The sequence below is a fragment of the Panicum virgatum genome, chromosome 1N (assembly GCF_016808335.1).
Source record: "Panicum virgatum strain AP13 chromosome 1N, P.virgatum_v5, whole genome shotgun sequence".
Lineage (NCBI taxonomy): Eukaryota > Viridiplantae > Streptophyta > Magnoliopsida > Poales > Poaceae > Panicum > Panicum virgatum.
In genome coordinates, this window is record NC_053145.1 from 20,532,758 (window position 1) to 20,549,096 (window position 16,339).

A 16,339-nucleotide genomic window follows, 5' to 3' on the forward strand; every position below is an offset into this window, starting at 1 on the left:
AAGCCAAGATACATATATTGACAAAGTATTGAAAAGGTTCAATATGCAGGATTGCAAGAAGGGTTTTCTGCCGATGTCACATGGTGTTAGTCTCTGCAAGAGTCAGTGTCCCTCGACACCTGATGAGCAAGAGAAGATGAATGCGATTCCATATGCCTCGACTATTGGATCCATCATGTATGCCATGCTTTGTGCACGCCCTGATGTAGCCTATGCTCTAAGTGTTGCAAGCAGATACCAGTCAAACCTAGGAGAGGCTCACTAAGTTGCAGCTAAGAATATCCTTAAATACTTTAGAAGAACTAAGGATAAGTTTCTTGTCTATGGAGGTGAGGAGGAGCTCGTTGTAAATGGTTACACCGATGCTAGCTTCCAGACTGACAAGGACGACTTCAGATCGCAATCTGGATTTGTATTTTGCCTTAATGGCGGAGCGGTGAGCTGGAAAAGTTCCAAGCAAGAGACGGTGGCAGATTCTACGACAGAGGCCGAGTACATAGCAGCTTCGGAAGCTGCAAAGGAGGCTGTTTGGATCAGAAAGTTTGTTTCTGAGTTGGGGGTTGTACCTAGTGCATCCAGTCCAATGGACCTCTATTGTGATAATAGTGGTGCCATTGCACAAACCAAGGAGCCTAGATCACACCAAAAATCCAAGCACATACTGCGGTGTTATCACCTGATTCGAGAGATAATAGATAGAGGTGATGTGAAGATATGCAAGGTGCACACGGATCTAAACATTGCAGATCCGTTGACGAAGCCCCTCTCACAGCAGAAGCATGAGGCACATATGAGTTCCATGGGTATTAGATACTTGCATGATTGACTCTAGAGTGAGTGGGAGATTATTGTAATCATGTCTAAGTTTGTGTTTTAATAAAATGTTATTTGTTCCCTGAATGATAATTATTTACATTGATTAACAAGTAGGTGACTTGTTTGTGAAGCTCTCTTGTTTTATTGTTGTTCTAAATGATACCTTGTTTTCACTATTATGAGGAACAATAATAGTTCATAAACCAGCACATGTATTGATTGATGATCACATTTCACAGATCATAGATATGGAGATATCAGATCAATAATGTGGACACATGTTAGGGAACATGGTGTTGGATTGACCCACCTCGAGACACTGTAGAGGTAGTTATCTTAAATGTGCCATTAGATGGTCTCGAGTGATATACCTGTTGAACCCTTAGACCTGAGATCGCCATTGTTTCTCACTATGCGTAATGGTGGACTTTAGAGCTGCCAAACACCACTCCGTAACTGGGTGACTATAATTATAAAAGTAGTCTCTGGGTGTATCATGAAACATGGAATGGGATGTGTGTAGATCAAGATGGAATTTGCCTCTCCTAGATAACGGGTGAGATATCTCTGGGCCCTTCGATGCGGTTGGATTAAGAAAGCGCATGGCCATGCCAAAGTGATTAAAGAATTAATCACAAAGTGACTAAAAGGTTAGTCACAAGTTGTAATCCGCTGAAAGATCGAGTTAAGTGATCAAGCTATCACAAAGGTGGCACAAGACTCGCCTTGAGCTTGACTGGTATCTTGAGGCAAAGGGATTAGTGAATGCATCTATCAAAAGGTTCTGCCGATATGATCTTTTACGTGTGCGTTGGAGTCAGTACGCCCTGCTAGGTGCTTCTATTGATTAGTGATGTAAGAATGGTTCTTGCAACACAACTACTCACACATAAACCTTACGGGTCACACACTTGACAGGTTGGAACGAAAACTTACCTATGTGATTGTCTCTAGTGCAAGTGAGAGATTGTTGGGTTGTGCCCTTAAACCAATCACTCATGGGCCGGATATGATCCGAGTAGGATTAGAACCCAAATGGGCTTCCGGCGTGATGGCCCATTAGCGGGGTCTATAAATAGAGGGGCGGCGCTGTGGGCACCATAAGCTACACGTGACAAGCCCTAGCCGCTGCCCCCTCTACCTCTACACAAAACCCTAGCCGCGCGTGCATTGCTAGCACACCGGCGCACGACGTTCCCGCCCCGTACATGTGGACTCCAAGGAGACGCCGCTGCGTTGCTGTGGTGTTGATCGGCAGGATTAGGAGGAGGAACCGCGAGCTGCGATATACTTCCTCTTCATCCACACGCGCCTACGTTGGACAAGTCTACTCCAACGCATCTTCTGCTGCACTGCGCGTCGAGGGGTAATGCTCCATAATCATTTGCTTGCATGAGATCCTTATCGCTAGCGTAGCGTTTCCTAACACATGGCACCTACTGATGACGAGTTCAGAGATGTTTAAACCTGCAGAAGCATGCTGAGAATGCATTTCCTGGGATGCTAATGAAGATCATTGATCCAGCCCTACTCACCATAGAAGAAGGTTATACGGAAAATATGCAGGCTGGAAGAAATCGAATGGAAGATATCAACCAGGTAATGTTCTCTATCACAAAACTCGCAATATTATGCAGCAAGCAGGCACCATCAGAGAGGATGTGTATTAGGGATGCTGCCGCTAAGATGCACAGGATAAAGGATCACTATGCTAAAAGAAGACAATTAAAAGAAGTTACCGTGAAGTGATGCGTCGGCAAGCCGCCTGAAAATATATAGAATGTCACCTGTTTAAGCTTTCTTCTTCTATAAGAGCAACTCCAGTAAGGAAAGTAAATGGGCTACCAAACTAAGATTTAGATGGTGGACACCAAAAATCAATTTCCAGTAGGAGAGCAAATGAGCTGACATTTTAATAGGCCTTCCAAATTTCTCTTCCTACCCCCGCAATTTGGTGATCTTCTATTTGGGCTGACAACTGTGGGCCCAACCGATTTTTTTTCTTCGTTTCCCTTGACCGAGCGGTCTTGAACCCGATCCCCAGCGGCGGCCCCCGCCCCGCCCCGCCGACGCCACACCGCCGGCCGCCCTACCGCCCCCGCCCCAGCCCCGCCCTAGCCAGGACGGCGGCGGATCCGGCGTCCGCGCGCCCCTCCTCCCTCCTCGCCGGCGCGGAGGTCGCGGGGCCATGGTGGGCGCCGGTGAGGACGCCGGGCCTCAACCTCCGCGAGCATGCCGCGCGGCCCTGCCACGCCCCGGCCCCCGCCCTAGCCGCCGCGCGGCCCTACCGGCCGAGGAGCCGCCGCCACCGGCCGTCCGAGCAGCGCCACCGGCCGAGCTGCACCGCGTCTTGAGTACCCCGCCGGCCACGGCCTCGGCCCCGATATCCTGCAGTTCATCGGCCTGGGCTTCCACTCTGGCGTGCTGCCCTGCTCAGACACCTCTGTCTACTGGTACTGCCCTGCCCTGCTCCGGCGTGGCCAAGATGCGGAGCTTCGTGCTGGCCAAGCTACGCATCGCCAAGATCCCGGCCGCGGCGCTGGGCGTGATCGAGCGGAGCGAGGTGGTGTCCTCACCGCTGCGGTTCCGGTCGCCGCTCGCGCTCGTCCGGGGCAGCATCAGCCGCGGCGGCGTCTGCGTTGTGGGCGACGCGCTGCACCCGATGACGCCCGAGATTGGGCAGGGCGGGTGCGCGGCGCACGAAGACGGCGTCATCCTCGCCACGAGGCGGTCGCGACGGCGCTGGGGAGGTACGCCGAGGCGAGGCGGTGGGAGCCCAGCTGGCGCCGGGCAAGAGAGGCGAGGCGGCGCCGGACGGTGGCGGTGGCGCGGACGGGGGCAAGGCACGCGCGGGGGCTCGGACAGCAAGGGAGGGGTAAGAGAATGACAGGTTGGGCCCAATTGTTAGGGTAAAAAATAGAAGCCTGTTTACTCAACCCTGCCGGAGTGGAGGCCCGTATGAGTGAGCAAAATTTAGAAGTGGGTTTCTAAATAAACGTTTGCTCACCCAAATTTAGCAGCCTTACTGGTGTTGCTCTAAGTGGGGCCAAAAATATATGTATTCTGGTAGTACTTGTCATTTTTAGGATACATCTTCATGGTTTGCTTGCTATCTTAAAGCTTTCAGAAATGAACATTGAACGTCTGTGACAGGTTACAGTTATTCCAAGAAATTTTCAATCTTATTGTACAGGTGAATGGTTAGATTAGACCTGAATGGTGGTCAACCTATGCGTGTAATAATTTGTCATGTATAGAAGATGTCCTGGGTTGGTGCTAAATACACCATTTCTCTCTTTTTGGTTGAGCTGGCACATATACCAAGCATCACAATCTGTGGCATACTGTATGTAGTTTGTTTTGAACACAAAACATGGACAAAGCAAAAAAAAAATATTCGCTTAATCTTTTTGTTCAAATGCAATTTTTGTAGTGCTGCATATGCCCACACTGTTGTCTTCGCACACCCAAAAAAATCAATGTTTAGTACTTTAATTACATTTGGCCTCGTACTGGTTGTTTGCATCCGCAAGGAAGAAATCAATTTGAATACGCTCCCAAGCTCCTCCTTTACTCATTATAATGTTATTCGCTCTAGTCACAAATACTTAGGTTTCCAACAAGATAACAGTCAAATTCCTGTGATTCTCACATTCGATAACTTTTCAAAAATATTTCGATTTAAAACATCAAAAATATTATCTTCAAGAAATATCTTTTACAAAAGCATTTATTGTAAGCTAGTACTATTCATTCGTTTGCATTTTGAGTAGGTGTACAGGGGAAAATTGCTACAAGTTAAGATATGTTAACTTAGAACAATAATACAAATTCAGATACAAATCCTCCCTATCCTGACAACACAGGCACCAATAAATTTGGTGCATACTAGGTAAAAGACATTATCATAAATGTCTATGATGGAAAATATGCACTTGTCTATGATGGAAAATATGCACTTGCAGGGACCTCTACTCATGTAAAATTCTAAACCATGCATACGGTCCACAGAAAATGACCTAGGGAAAAACAACGTGAAAACAGATAAATGGATAAGCACGTCATATTAACAAATGCTGCTGTCAAGATCATCCAACAAGGATTTTCTGTATAAAATCAATGCTTCAAAAAAGAAAGAGGGCATTTATCCAAAAACCTGTCAAAATTTAGTACACAAGGATAGCTTATCCACTTGCGTAGGAAAATGCAACATAGGTTGCAATCATTTTCTCAAAAGGCAACGGCAGAGTACCAAAATATTACTACCATTTAACAAACTTCATAGCAACAGCAATGTTCCTGAGGAACCAAAATACTCGAACAAATTTTCAAGGACGCGTTGCAGCACCACAGCTTCCACATCTTCAGGCCAACAGAACTACAGGGGAAAAACAAGGCAACTACTCGCTGAAAATACCACCTTGAAGAGCAATTAAACAGTGTCTTCAAGTAACAGCTACAGACCTCCAGGGGTTTCCTCTTAAGAGTGAGCACGAGACCCACAGGAATCCCTTTGCAATAACCAAACATAGCTAACCGCATAGATGCAAAACATCTGGCTTCCTACAAAGGAATCAATACAAACATGTTGTGACACTAAATTTAAATATTGTACTACCATCAGTTCATTGATGCTCCAGCCTGCTTTACTGTTGTTTCTTGAGATTCATATTACTAACCACAGATTTAACCTTCTCTCCTTTCAAGGAAAAGCATAACAGACCTCTTAAGGAGCCACTTTTATCGAGTAGTGAGTACCATAACGAAGAACTTGCTTCCTCTCATTTGGTCTGAGCATCTTAGCTTTGGACAGAATCTGACATCATGGGTCCACTACCAGACCCATGAGAACTATGTGTGCCAACAGGCACAGTACGCTGAGCAAAACTGAGCAACTGCTTGCGCTGGTCGGCATTGGTATGGGGGAGGCTAGCACGCAAAAGCTCTACTGGCATTTCCCTGCTTATAACAGCTGCTGCAGCAGGTTGCAATTGTGCAGTATGAACCACACTATCGAATTTACTCATGCAATACTGTGTAAGCAACCCAAAGAACGCGTCAAATGATGCCTGCCATAGAGCTCTATTTTGCATACTGTAGGTAGAAGCCACATGCTGATCAGTGAGCAGAACTGTTGCTCTGTCCAGTACAGACTTTATGATGACAGAAGCCCAATCACCTGCTGGGGATCCAAGGGGTCGAAGAGGTGGCTGCAATGACGAACAAACAATAGCTGCAAGGCAAGCACTCAGATCACTCAACTCCATCCGAACAACACATGTGGATATAGCTCTTGCAAGTCTAGTCATTGTCTCAGCTGCACTGATATCAGAGGGCATATTTCCAAATATGGTTCTTAGATGCCGGAAGACGGCCATGCAAGCTATCCTTGCAAGCTCACTGCCTGAAGTCACAAGTTCAAGGTAACGGGACAGTAGTTTCCGGCCCTTCGGTAAAGTGACTATGCGGAGAAATACCAAATCATCATATGAAGTCAGAGGTGCAGTCTTATTAGGTGCAAGGGGATCAACTAATTGCAGTGATTCTGCAAGCTGCTCGAGTAGGGCCTGTCTTCTGTTTCTCAGTTGCAAACCACCATCTTGCTGGTGGCTAAATTGCAGCAGACGATCAATATCATCAACATCAAGTAGTAGGCAAAGTCCGTCTTCAATTGTGATCCTAGCAGCCAGCATAGGTTCTTGGTCAAGAGGCTTCGACACAGATTTTTCAGTGTTCTCATTTGGTGCCGATGCTTGTTCAACATCAAGAAGAGGACGAGGCCTGCGGATCGAAGAAAATGGGAGCCTGCCGAGAGCATCAACCTGTAGGTACGCATGTGGTTCGTCCTTACTGCGTGCACGGGAAGATGGATCCCTAATCAAGGTAGGACAGAAGTGGTGCTTCAGTTGAGCACCTTCTGATTTTTTTGCTAAACAAGCTTGATGGTAGTAGTCATCAATATATGGGTCATTGATGTGCGTGGCAGCTTGCTGCATCCTTGCAATGTTCTCAATTTCACCAGTCGACATGTACCTGGATCTAAACCGTGGCCACCCATTATCCGTCCTCATATTACTGAGCTCATAACCTTGGTGAGGATATCGCTGTCCCAGCCTTCCATGTTGCAAAAATGATCTTGCTCTTGGATCACTCAAGTCAGGCATGCCAAAGTTTACATCAAATCTACTCATCACTTGCGGAGGAGGATGCTGAGGACCAAACATTTGCATGCTTTGTGGTGGGGAATGATGGGGACCAAGCATTTGTGAATGTAGTTGTGCGAAATGTGGTGGAGACTGTTGTATTGGTTGCATTCCATACTGTTGACGAGGTGGCTGCATTTGAGGTGGCATTAGTCCATTGGGACGTTGCAATTGATGCTGCATCAAACCTGGCATAAACCTGGCACCATTCCCATGCATTTGTCCACTATTTAAAACATGATTTTGCTGCACATTTTTTGTTGCACCACCCATTGGACCCATATGAGCCAGCTCCCTACCAAATGGAGGTCCAGGAGGCGTACCTCCATGGTGGAATTGGGAAAGGGCTTGATCATTTTGTGCAGACATAGGCATTTGGAAAGCAGTTGGAGGAGATGGCATGTTCATATGATGTGGTTGACTAGGTGAAGAATGAGATGCTGCACCAGATGGAGGGTATGAAATGAATGATGATTTAGGCACAGGAATTGGTTCAGTATTATTGTACTGAGGCTCTTGTTGTGGGTATGAAGATGTTCTCTGCAAAGGAGATGATTTTGCTCCAAGAATAGGTTCAACAGGATCGTACTGAGCATCTTGATGTGGGGATGAGGATGTTCTGTGCAGTCTAGAATCAATGAAGTCGACTGAATGGGGTGGTTGGGACCACCAATTCTTCTTATCCAGCCCGCGATCAGTGTCCAATACAGGCTGCATAGGCCAATATGAAGAGCCAGTATCTTGAGCCCAGTCTGCATTAGAACCTATATATTGCAGCATAAGAATAAATATTAATTAGAAAAGCAAAGAAATGACTACTGCCTAGAAACAGGCTAGAACAAAGATTATCCAGATCACTGGTCAAATGAAATCGACATTCTATCAATAATAATGGATTAGTACTCCCTCCAAATCTATTAACAAGGCGTATTCTGGTTCAGCAGGAGCATTATGGTATGAAACCAAGAAAGTGGTGGAAAGAATGGTTAGTTTTACTGTCTTGGGAACAAGAAAGGACTTCGTCGTGTATGCGTTCCACTCATGAATGTTGAGGGAGAGAAGATTAATGAGGCTAAAGCATTGAAATTACATGCATGGCATTTTTTTTAAAAAAAGAGGGAAAAATCTACAAGCCATAACAAAAACAGTGGTTGTTGTAGAAGTTGCAAAGAATTCGCAGAAATCTACCATAGTGTGTGGTATTGGATGGCCATGGAATGGGAAGAGACAGTCCTTTCAACAAATTACATACACGTTCATTATTGAAACACAAATTTGCAATTTCATACTACATGGACCAAGCATATCCACAAAAGATGAAAATGAAAAATGAACCCTGAAACATATGGACTGAGTAATCATATCAGCAACAACTGACGAATCTAGAGGCAATTCAACAATACAAACAGCTACTTACTTTGTCTAGAAACAGATCCCCTATAACCCACTACTCCTGGTTGCTTTGGATCATCGACAATTCTGGTCAGCTGAAAATGAATACATGAACTCAGCAAGGCATTGATTGTGGGAAAAAAAAGGAGTAAATGCAACAATACAATGCAGATGTACAATTGAGCAAATATTCACAGCTCATTTGAGGCTAAAATACTTAAATCTCTGTGCTACAATCTTTTGGAAAGAACTCAAGTGCATCATCATTCGGCCAAATGAATCACAAGAGCTATTTACTAATGCACATACAATATATAGATGCAAAAGCATTTGACATAGATGGCACACCTTCGAGAATGTTCCAGCAAGATCATCAGCATCAGTAAATGAACCTACCCCTTCATCCTGCAAAATAAAGTTTGATCAACATGACTAGTATATATATTCCTATGTGACATAAAGAAATGATGCGCAGGTCTGCAGCATGATATCTTTTAAACAATTAAACAAACAGCAGTACACCATGTCATAAACATTAATGAATGCATATTCAGATTCTACAGGTAATACACAAAAGCAGAACAAGAGCGAACACAGGACGCAACCTAATTGATAATTTGGATTATTTCCTTCCTGACACAACATATAACTAAAGTTGCTTAAGTGGGCATATAGAACTAACTCTAGTGCAGTGTGTTCACCATCATCATAAGCTGCATGAATCCTATAATTGTTAACTATTGTATTATTGCAAAAGGCCTAACGCCAACTTCCTACATTTCAAGGCAATATATTGTTGGTGATGTTAATAGCAACCCCCTAAAGTATATTGTTGGTGAAACCAATAGCACCTCCCTAAAGTGTTTTTCAGAATCATAAAAAAAGAAGACAATGCTCGCTTTCTTTGTTTACATGAACCATTTGACTATCATGATGCATGAGTTTCCTGAACACAAATTAAATTATATATCCTCTACCAGGCTCTGATGACAATAAATATAAGGGGCAAAAGCATTTCTACCCCTGTTTTGGAACGTAATGGTGATTATGCCCTTACTTTTTTAACTTTGTGATTTTACCCCTGCGATTTCAAAACAAAGGATGAGTTTACCCCTAGTCTATTAAGTCCAGGTAACGGTGTTAACTTTTGGATAAATGGACAACTTTGCCCATGCATTTTTACCCCTGTTTCTTATGATAATTGTGTTTATACCCCTGTATTAGATCAACAAGTTTGACATTTTGAGTACAGGAATTGTAGAAAATCTCGACAGCATTTCAACTGACAATCCATGTAAATAGAATTAGATATCACACAACAAACTAATTTGACAAATATTGCATTAACAACAACAAACCAAATCGATATAATAGGGGATGGATATTTGACAAATATCTGTTCTTCTATGGTGGCTGACTGTTCTTCCAAGGTGATTGACATCCAAGAGGGGGCGAGAGGTTACTTGGGGCCGGAGTGGAATCCGCAATGGAGGAGCTTCTCCCTGCCGCGCACAGGGCCTGGCGCCCCTCCCTGTCGCCGCGCGCAGGGGCTGCGCACCCCTCCCTGCCGCGCACGTAGGGCATGTCGCCCCTCCCTGTCGCCGCGCACAGGGCCTGGCGCCCCTCCCTGTCGCCGCGCGCAGGGGCTGCGCACCCCTCCCTGCCGCGCGCGTAGGGCCTGTCGCCCCTCCCTGTCGCCGTGCGCAGGGGCTGCGCCCCCATCCCTGCCGCACGCGCAGGGGCTGCCGGCCCTCCCTGCCGCGCGCACAGGGCGCCCTTCCCTGCCACGCAGGGGCCGCCCTCCCTGTCTCGAGGCTTCCGGACCTGGATTCCGCGCAGCAGGAAGAGCAAGATGGCGCGCAAAGGGAGCAAGATTGGAGTCCGCAGGGGGAGGGTCACGGGGAGGGGCAGGAAGGGCGCCGCCACAAACCCTAGGTGAGCGCCATGGAGGGCGATGGGGAGAGGAGTCGAGCCAGGGAGGTGTTCGGGAAGAGAGGGCAGGTGAAAGGAGATAAGGGAAGGGTATTTCTGTCTTTTGCCTCTATGTGTTTTTTATTTCCTTTTTTTCGACCGTTTAATACAAGAAACACTAACGGTGTCACAAAACAAGGGTAAACGGCAGCTTCGTTTTGTAATCGCAGGGGTAAAATCACAAAGTTTAAAAAGAAGGGGTAAAATCACAATTACGCTTTGAAATAAGGGTAGAAACGCTTTTTTTCCCTAAATATAATGATAACAAGAGAGCAAGAACAGAATGGTCAATTTATTTCTTCAATAACCAACCCTCAAGTTCTCAACTCAAAAGTGAGATAGCTACCTTCTCATGTAAAATGAAAATTTATGGTGCTATCTAACATTTATTTGGCTCATAAAGTAAAAAAACACAGTTCATTGCATCATCTTTTTTTTATCAAAACACAGAAATTGCATTGCATTTATCATTTCAAACATATATGAGCTTTCTCAAGCATAAACGACATATATCATCTGCTACCTCCAACATATTATCCCTCCCATAAAGAGGGTAATCCTCATTGCCATGCTCAACGAATGCAGTGTCACCATCATCATCATCCAATCCACCTAGCTCGACCTCCTCCACGGGATTGTTGCCGAAGAAATCATACTGTGATGCATCAAATTTAGTATCGCCTGTACAGGGATATCAAAGAAGCAAACAGTAACTGTCAGATACCATAGGACAGGAATCCACAGTATGACACCTTAAAATGATCTCATAATCACCACAAAAAAAAATATCCATAGAAGAGGTGCAGCTAAGCAATCACGAAAATCAATTTATTGCAACTTCAAGTCCGTGCAGCTAGTAAAGGATAAATATGTAGAGGCCCCCCAAAAGACAACATCTACTCAACTCAACAAGACTTCCCAACTACACGAAACAACATCACAAATCAAACCAACAATAGAACAACCTGTTATCAACAAGTACAGTCCAACTCAAGCTGCAGATTTTTAAGCCACTGATTAATGAAAATGTAAGGACAGCAGAATCATTGGGGATTCGCAGGCTTTACTGATTCCTTTGCACAACTAATAGGAAATTCAAATAGCAGCGAACATCATAACTCGAACGGATGTTACTAAGTCAATTCAATAACGTTAAATCCGCTGTACGAAAACCAAGAAACTCAGCTGATTGATTTCAAAGTCATTGAATATTAACACTACAAACAAACTGAAATAAGGAACCCACGAAGTCAAGGGGAAACGAGCCTGGTTCACCAGAGCAACCCCAATCGCAATCACGAGAACCTCTTCCCAGCTAACGAATAATAATGTACTCCTATCGCAGGAATCTCAACAAAGATGGGGACAGAATTGATGAAGCACCTGATTCCATGGCGGGGGCGGCGTCGAACCCCGAAAACTATCTGGGAAAAAAGCCGCTACGGGCAGAACATCCCCCAACAAGATCTCCACGAACCTAATCCACCCCCAGATGGGTCGGATTAGCACCAGACCGCAGGCAAATCCGAAGCTACCTGCGCAGAGAGCAAGCGAGACACGGATCTGAGCGCAAGTTCTAGCAGCGAAGGGAAGACGCGAAAGGAGGCTCCTATACTAGAACAGATCCCTTACCAGCAAAAACAAATCGCTCCGGATGGATCTCCCGTCCGCGCCACGCAAATCCTGCGGAGAGGGGAGGAGGTGGAGAGGGGGAGTTCGAGGTGCCGCGCTGCGGTGGAAGGAGGACGGTGTGGTGAGGGCTTGTACGGCGGCGGGGCACGATGGTATCCTGACGTGGGAAGGAGCCCCGGAGGCGGAAGGGGAGGAGGCTTTTTTTTTTCCTTTTTCTTTTTTTTTAAATCCTTGACGCACCGGCCCTAGGATAGGGGCATTATCTCTGGATTTTTTTTCCAGTTAAAAATAAAAAAATGGTGGCGCGGCACGTTTTTTTCCGACCATTTATTACAGGCGGGGGAAATACAACGGGGAAGATCGTGTCACATAGAGTATCTATACTATAATCTATATTATAAATAAAAAATAAAAGATGACAGAACTAAAAATAATTATTATCAACTCAAACCCACCCACTCTTCTCACAAAGTACTTTTCTTAGACTCACATAAAAAAACATTAATACTTGACCAAGAACTTGGCTAACGTACGGCCGGCCGTAAATTGGGCCTGCCGTAAATTGGGCCGGCCGTACGGCCTATTTTTTTATGGCAACCGGAGTATCACGTTTTCATCTACTTTCCTTTTTTGATAACGCGCCCAACAAAAAACACAAAAAATATATTCAAACCTCAATTTTACTCTCGAATAAGCACATCTTTGAAAAACAATAAACAAATTAGAATATATACAAATGTATTTACAACCCATCTAAATTCTAAGCTTTAACAAATTTCCAAACTAACAATATTATGTGATTGTCTAATTGCCTCCACTGTTATACCGATGAATAAAAAAAATCTAGAGCTACAGCAACTACCAAGATGCTCATGAATAAAAAATGAGGTTTGCTACAACTAAAACGGCTACCAATTGTCATCTGATGAACTTTTAGGCCACCAAGCACCAAGCTGAACAACATGTTATGTTGCTGATTCGATGAGAAAACTTGCAAGCAAAAAAATAATGCATTTCGAACCATTAAGGGACTGTCATCTAAACTATAGAAAACAAGTCTTCAAGCCTCCTCCAGAATCTAGAATAAAACAAGAATTGAATCAGTAGAAATAAGAATTGGCAGGTAGTCTGAACATAAAAAAATGCTAGATTAGAATACAAATGCTAAACTAAAAATGAAAAATTTCAAATATTCATATTCTCTAGACACGACCATATGACCTGAAAATGCAATGATCATAACTAGTTCTTGTCTTGCAAATAATTAATTCAAATGTTAAAATACCTATTGTAACCCATATTATTGCCTATGAAGAATAATATTATTGCACAATTCCTACCAATATTATTGCCTAGTTCTGAAAATGCTTCTAGTATTTGATATGTTTGCATGCTGGAAAGTGTTGAAATGCTTCTCGTATTTGATTTATTTGCCTACAGGGAAGTAATGAAATACTTCTAGTAATTGATATAATTCTCTATATGAAACTCCTGAAAATGCTTCTACCATTGACAAAAATGCGTATTGCAAAGTATTGAAATGTTTATGATGATGTGAAAAAAAATGAAATAACCATTTCACATACCGGAACCGAACTGAAGCTCCATTCCTGAAACCCACATTAACAGCAACATGAATACATCACCCACCCACCCTAGATTAAACCCCCAGACAAAGGAAGAGCACTGATTGAAAAGCCCAAAATCACCCACTTAGATGAAGATGATGTCGGGATGCACTCAAAATTGCCCCAAAACCGCCCAAAAGCGACATGAATTAGAGAAGAAAGAATGCTATAAAAATTGCCCAACGAATTGTAGTGTTTTTCCTTGACCTTACAATAATGTAGTGCATGAGTAGAATAGGAGGGGGGAGAAGGTGCTCACAATTTTCACAGGGATGATCTCGAAAAGTTGTGGGCATGCCTACTGCAGTAGATAGAAAGGCCAGCAAAAGCAACATGGTGGATGCTGAGTGCGAGATCTGCTTACATATACAACACAAAAATGAAGTCAAAATCCACATCAAAACTAAAGAACAACAGATACTACTAGTGAGGCATCAATTGCAAAGGAGAGCAACTAGATGGTTTCAGTACAACCAGAAAGCTCGAACAGACACATAGTGCATATACAAAAAGCAAATTAGGACATAGACAAAGGTAAATCAGAACAGATATATCAAAATTCAGAGGGGCGTGCAGGGCATGCGCGAGAGTGGGTGAACTCATCTGATCCAGCCTGCAGCTTTTATTTCCCCTCCATTGGGACCAACAGATCCCTCGCCGGATTCTAGAATTGCACGCCTATGACCTCGGCGAAACACAAGACATGAAACGAAATCAGGAATTGGTGAGAGAAAAAAATGTGCAGCACGCTGAAGGCTGAACCGCATGGGGATTCATCTCACCTTGGCCTGGTTTCTGCGCTTATACCCTCATCCTTTCTCCTCCACTTCAATCCTGCAGATGCCTTTCTCCAACCCTCGATGGGATCCAGGAATCGCTAGTGAACGCGAGATGAGAGAGAGGAACTCTAGAGAGAGAGGAGGGAAATGTGAAACCACATTAGGAATCGGCAAGAGAAAAAATTGTGCAGCACCCTGAACACATGAGGATTCATCTCACCTTGGCCTGGTTTCTACTCTCCCCCATCTCCTCCTCCCCCTTTGCTCCAATCCCACTGATCTGTCCTCCAACCCTCGACTGGATCCAGCGAATGAGAGAGAGAGAGATAGAGAGAGAGAGGAGGGTATCACGATGAAGAGGAACTCACTGTGCAAAATCCCAATGAAAATCTGGAGGAGCGCCCATGGGTGGAATGCGAGAGGGCAGAGAGAGAGGAACCCTACAGAGAGAGGGGGAGATGAAATGAACAGACGGGAGGGGAAGCGGTGGAAACCTAGAGAGAGAAAAGGGGAGAATGAAATGAACCAGTGGGAGAAGGGTTGTGCACCTGCCCTCTAGTTAATTAATGATGGATGACAAATCGAGCCGGCCACTCCAGTGGACAAAATTAAGGCAGGCCGGAAAGAAGTCATTACCAACCACAAAACAGCATAAAAAAATGTTTCACCCTGTCGGGTATCACAATTAGGGTCACCCTAATCGGGGTACTAAGACCGCTTTTAAAAACACAAGCACCTGTTAAGGCAACTAGGCCCACGGCCTCCTTCCAATCTGGAAGAAAGGAAAGGACTCAATGAAGCCCAGCACACGGCCCATTCACATCCCCCTCGAGCGGGTGACTCATTCTCTGCCTCGCTTGAGGGTCCCTCTCGGGCCCGCTGGACAATCTCCGCCTCGCTCGAGGGTAGCGGATCTACCCTCGAGCGGGTGACTCATTCTCCGCCTCGCTCGAGGGCTCCCTTCGGGACCCTCGATCACGCAACACACCTCCGCCTCGCTCGAGGGTAGCGGATCTACCCTCGAGCGGTGACTCATTCTCCGCCTCGCTCGAGGCCGTCTCTCCGCACAAGGGACAAACGGCCCCGCCGCCCAACCGCTCGCCGTACGAAGGCATTGAAAGCCAGCCACTCTGCCACGGCTCAAAGGACAGGAGCGTCAGGCCAGCACTCCCACGGTGGATGTGATCGGGGTCCCATCCGCTGACTTCGGTCACCGCTCCGCCATCCAAAAGGCTGTAGCGACACTGTGGGACATGTAACGCGAGACAAGACGGGCCCAGCACGGTCCCCGTTCCTGTTCTGCCGACACCGACCATCCGGACTCCCCTCCCACTGGGGAAGGGGTCCGGTAACGTCACGTGTCCTCCCAAATGGAGCGCTCAGCGTACACGGACGGGGCCCCGGACCTCCCCTTTTTTCAGGAGCCCGGGACCTCCACGTGTCCCCCGGACCTTCTAGTGCGCACGACCACACTCCGACCAGGGGGTCCGGGGCCGTCCCGCGCCATTTCTGCCGCCGGGACACTACCGGACGACCGGCGTCATCTTCGCTGTACCAAGGACGAAATCCGGGACGATAACGACGCACGCCGCCTTCCCACAGTGTACTTCCTACAGTACTTCCTACAGTGTCCAACCACTGTACCCCACGATTCAGGGGAGGACGGCGACTTCCATGCCCCACTCATGTACGCCGCCCCTCCTTGTGACTATAAAAGGAGGAGGCGGGCTCCCCTTAGACGGGCTGGACTCTAGTCTGCTTGGTCTCTCTGGCTTCTCTCTTCAAGAGGACGTTCAGGGACTACTGAGCTCCAATCTCAACCGACTCCACTCCTAGCTGAGACTTGGGAGCTTCTCTCCCTCTCTCGCCTTGCTTATACCCCCTACTAAAAGCACTCCCGGTGCAAGATAATACAGTG

The 16,339-nt window shown here is 45.8% G+C and overlaps 1 protein-coding gene across 2 annotated transcripts; it reads right to left on the minus strand.

The window, feature by feature from the left end:
* Window positions 1–5,013: 5,013 nt before the first annotated feature.
* Window positions 5,014–12,228, minus strand: LOC120655488 (protein PAT1 homolog). Of its 2 annotated transcripts, XM_039933335.1 has the most exons (6): window positions 12,015–12,228; window positions 11,766–11,917; window positions 10,906–11,063; window positions 8,760–8,816; window positions 8,437–8,506; window positions 5,014–7,783 (listed from the first exon to the last, which is right to left on the minus strand). In XM_039933335.1, exons 2-6 carry the CDS (start codon window positions 11,773–11,775, stop codon window positions 5,616–5,618), a joined length of 2,463 nt encoding a protein of 820 aa, XP_039789269.1. In that variant the 5' UTR covers window positions 11,776–11,917; window positions 12,015–12,228; the 3' UTR covers window positions 5,014–5,615. The 2 variants fall into 2 exon arrangements, with proteins under 2 accessions (XP_039789269.1, XP_039789270.1); XM_039933336.1 differs by lacking the exons at window positions 10,906–11,063; window positions 11,766–11,917; window positions 12,015–12,228 and adding an exon at window positions 9,875–9,934.
* Window positions 12,229–16,339: the final 4,111 nt, after the last annotated feature.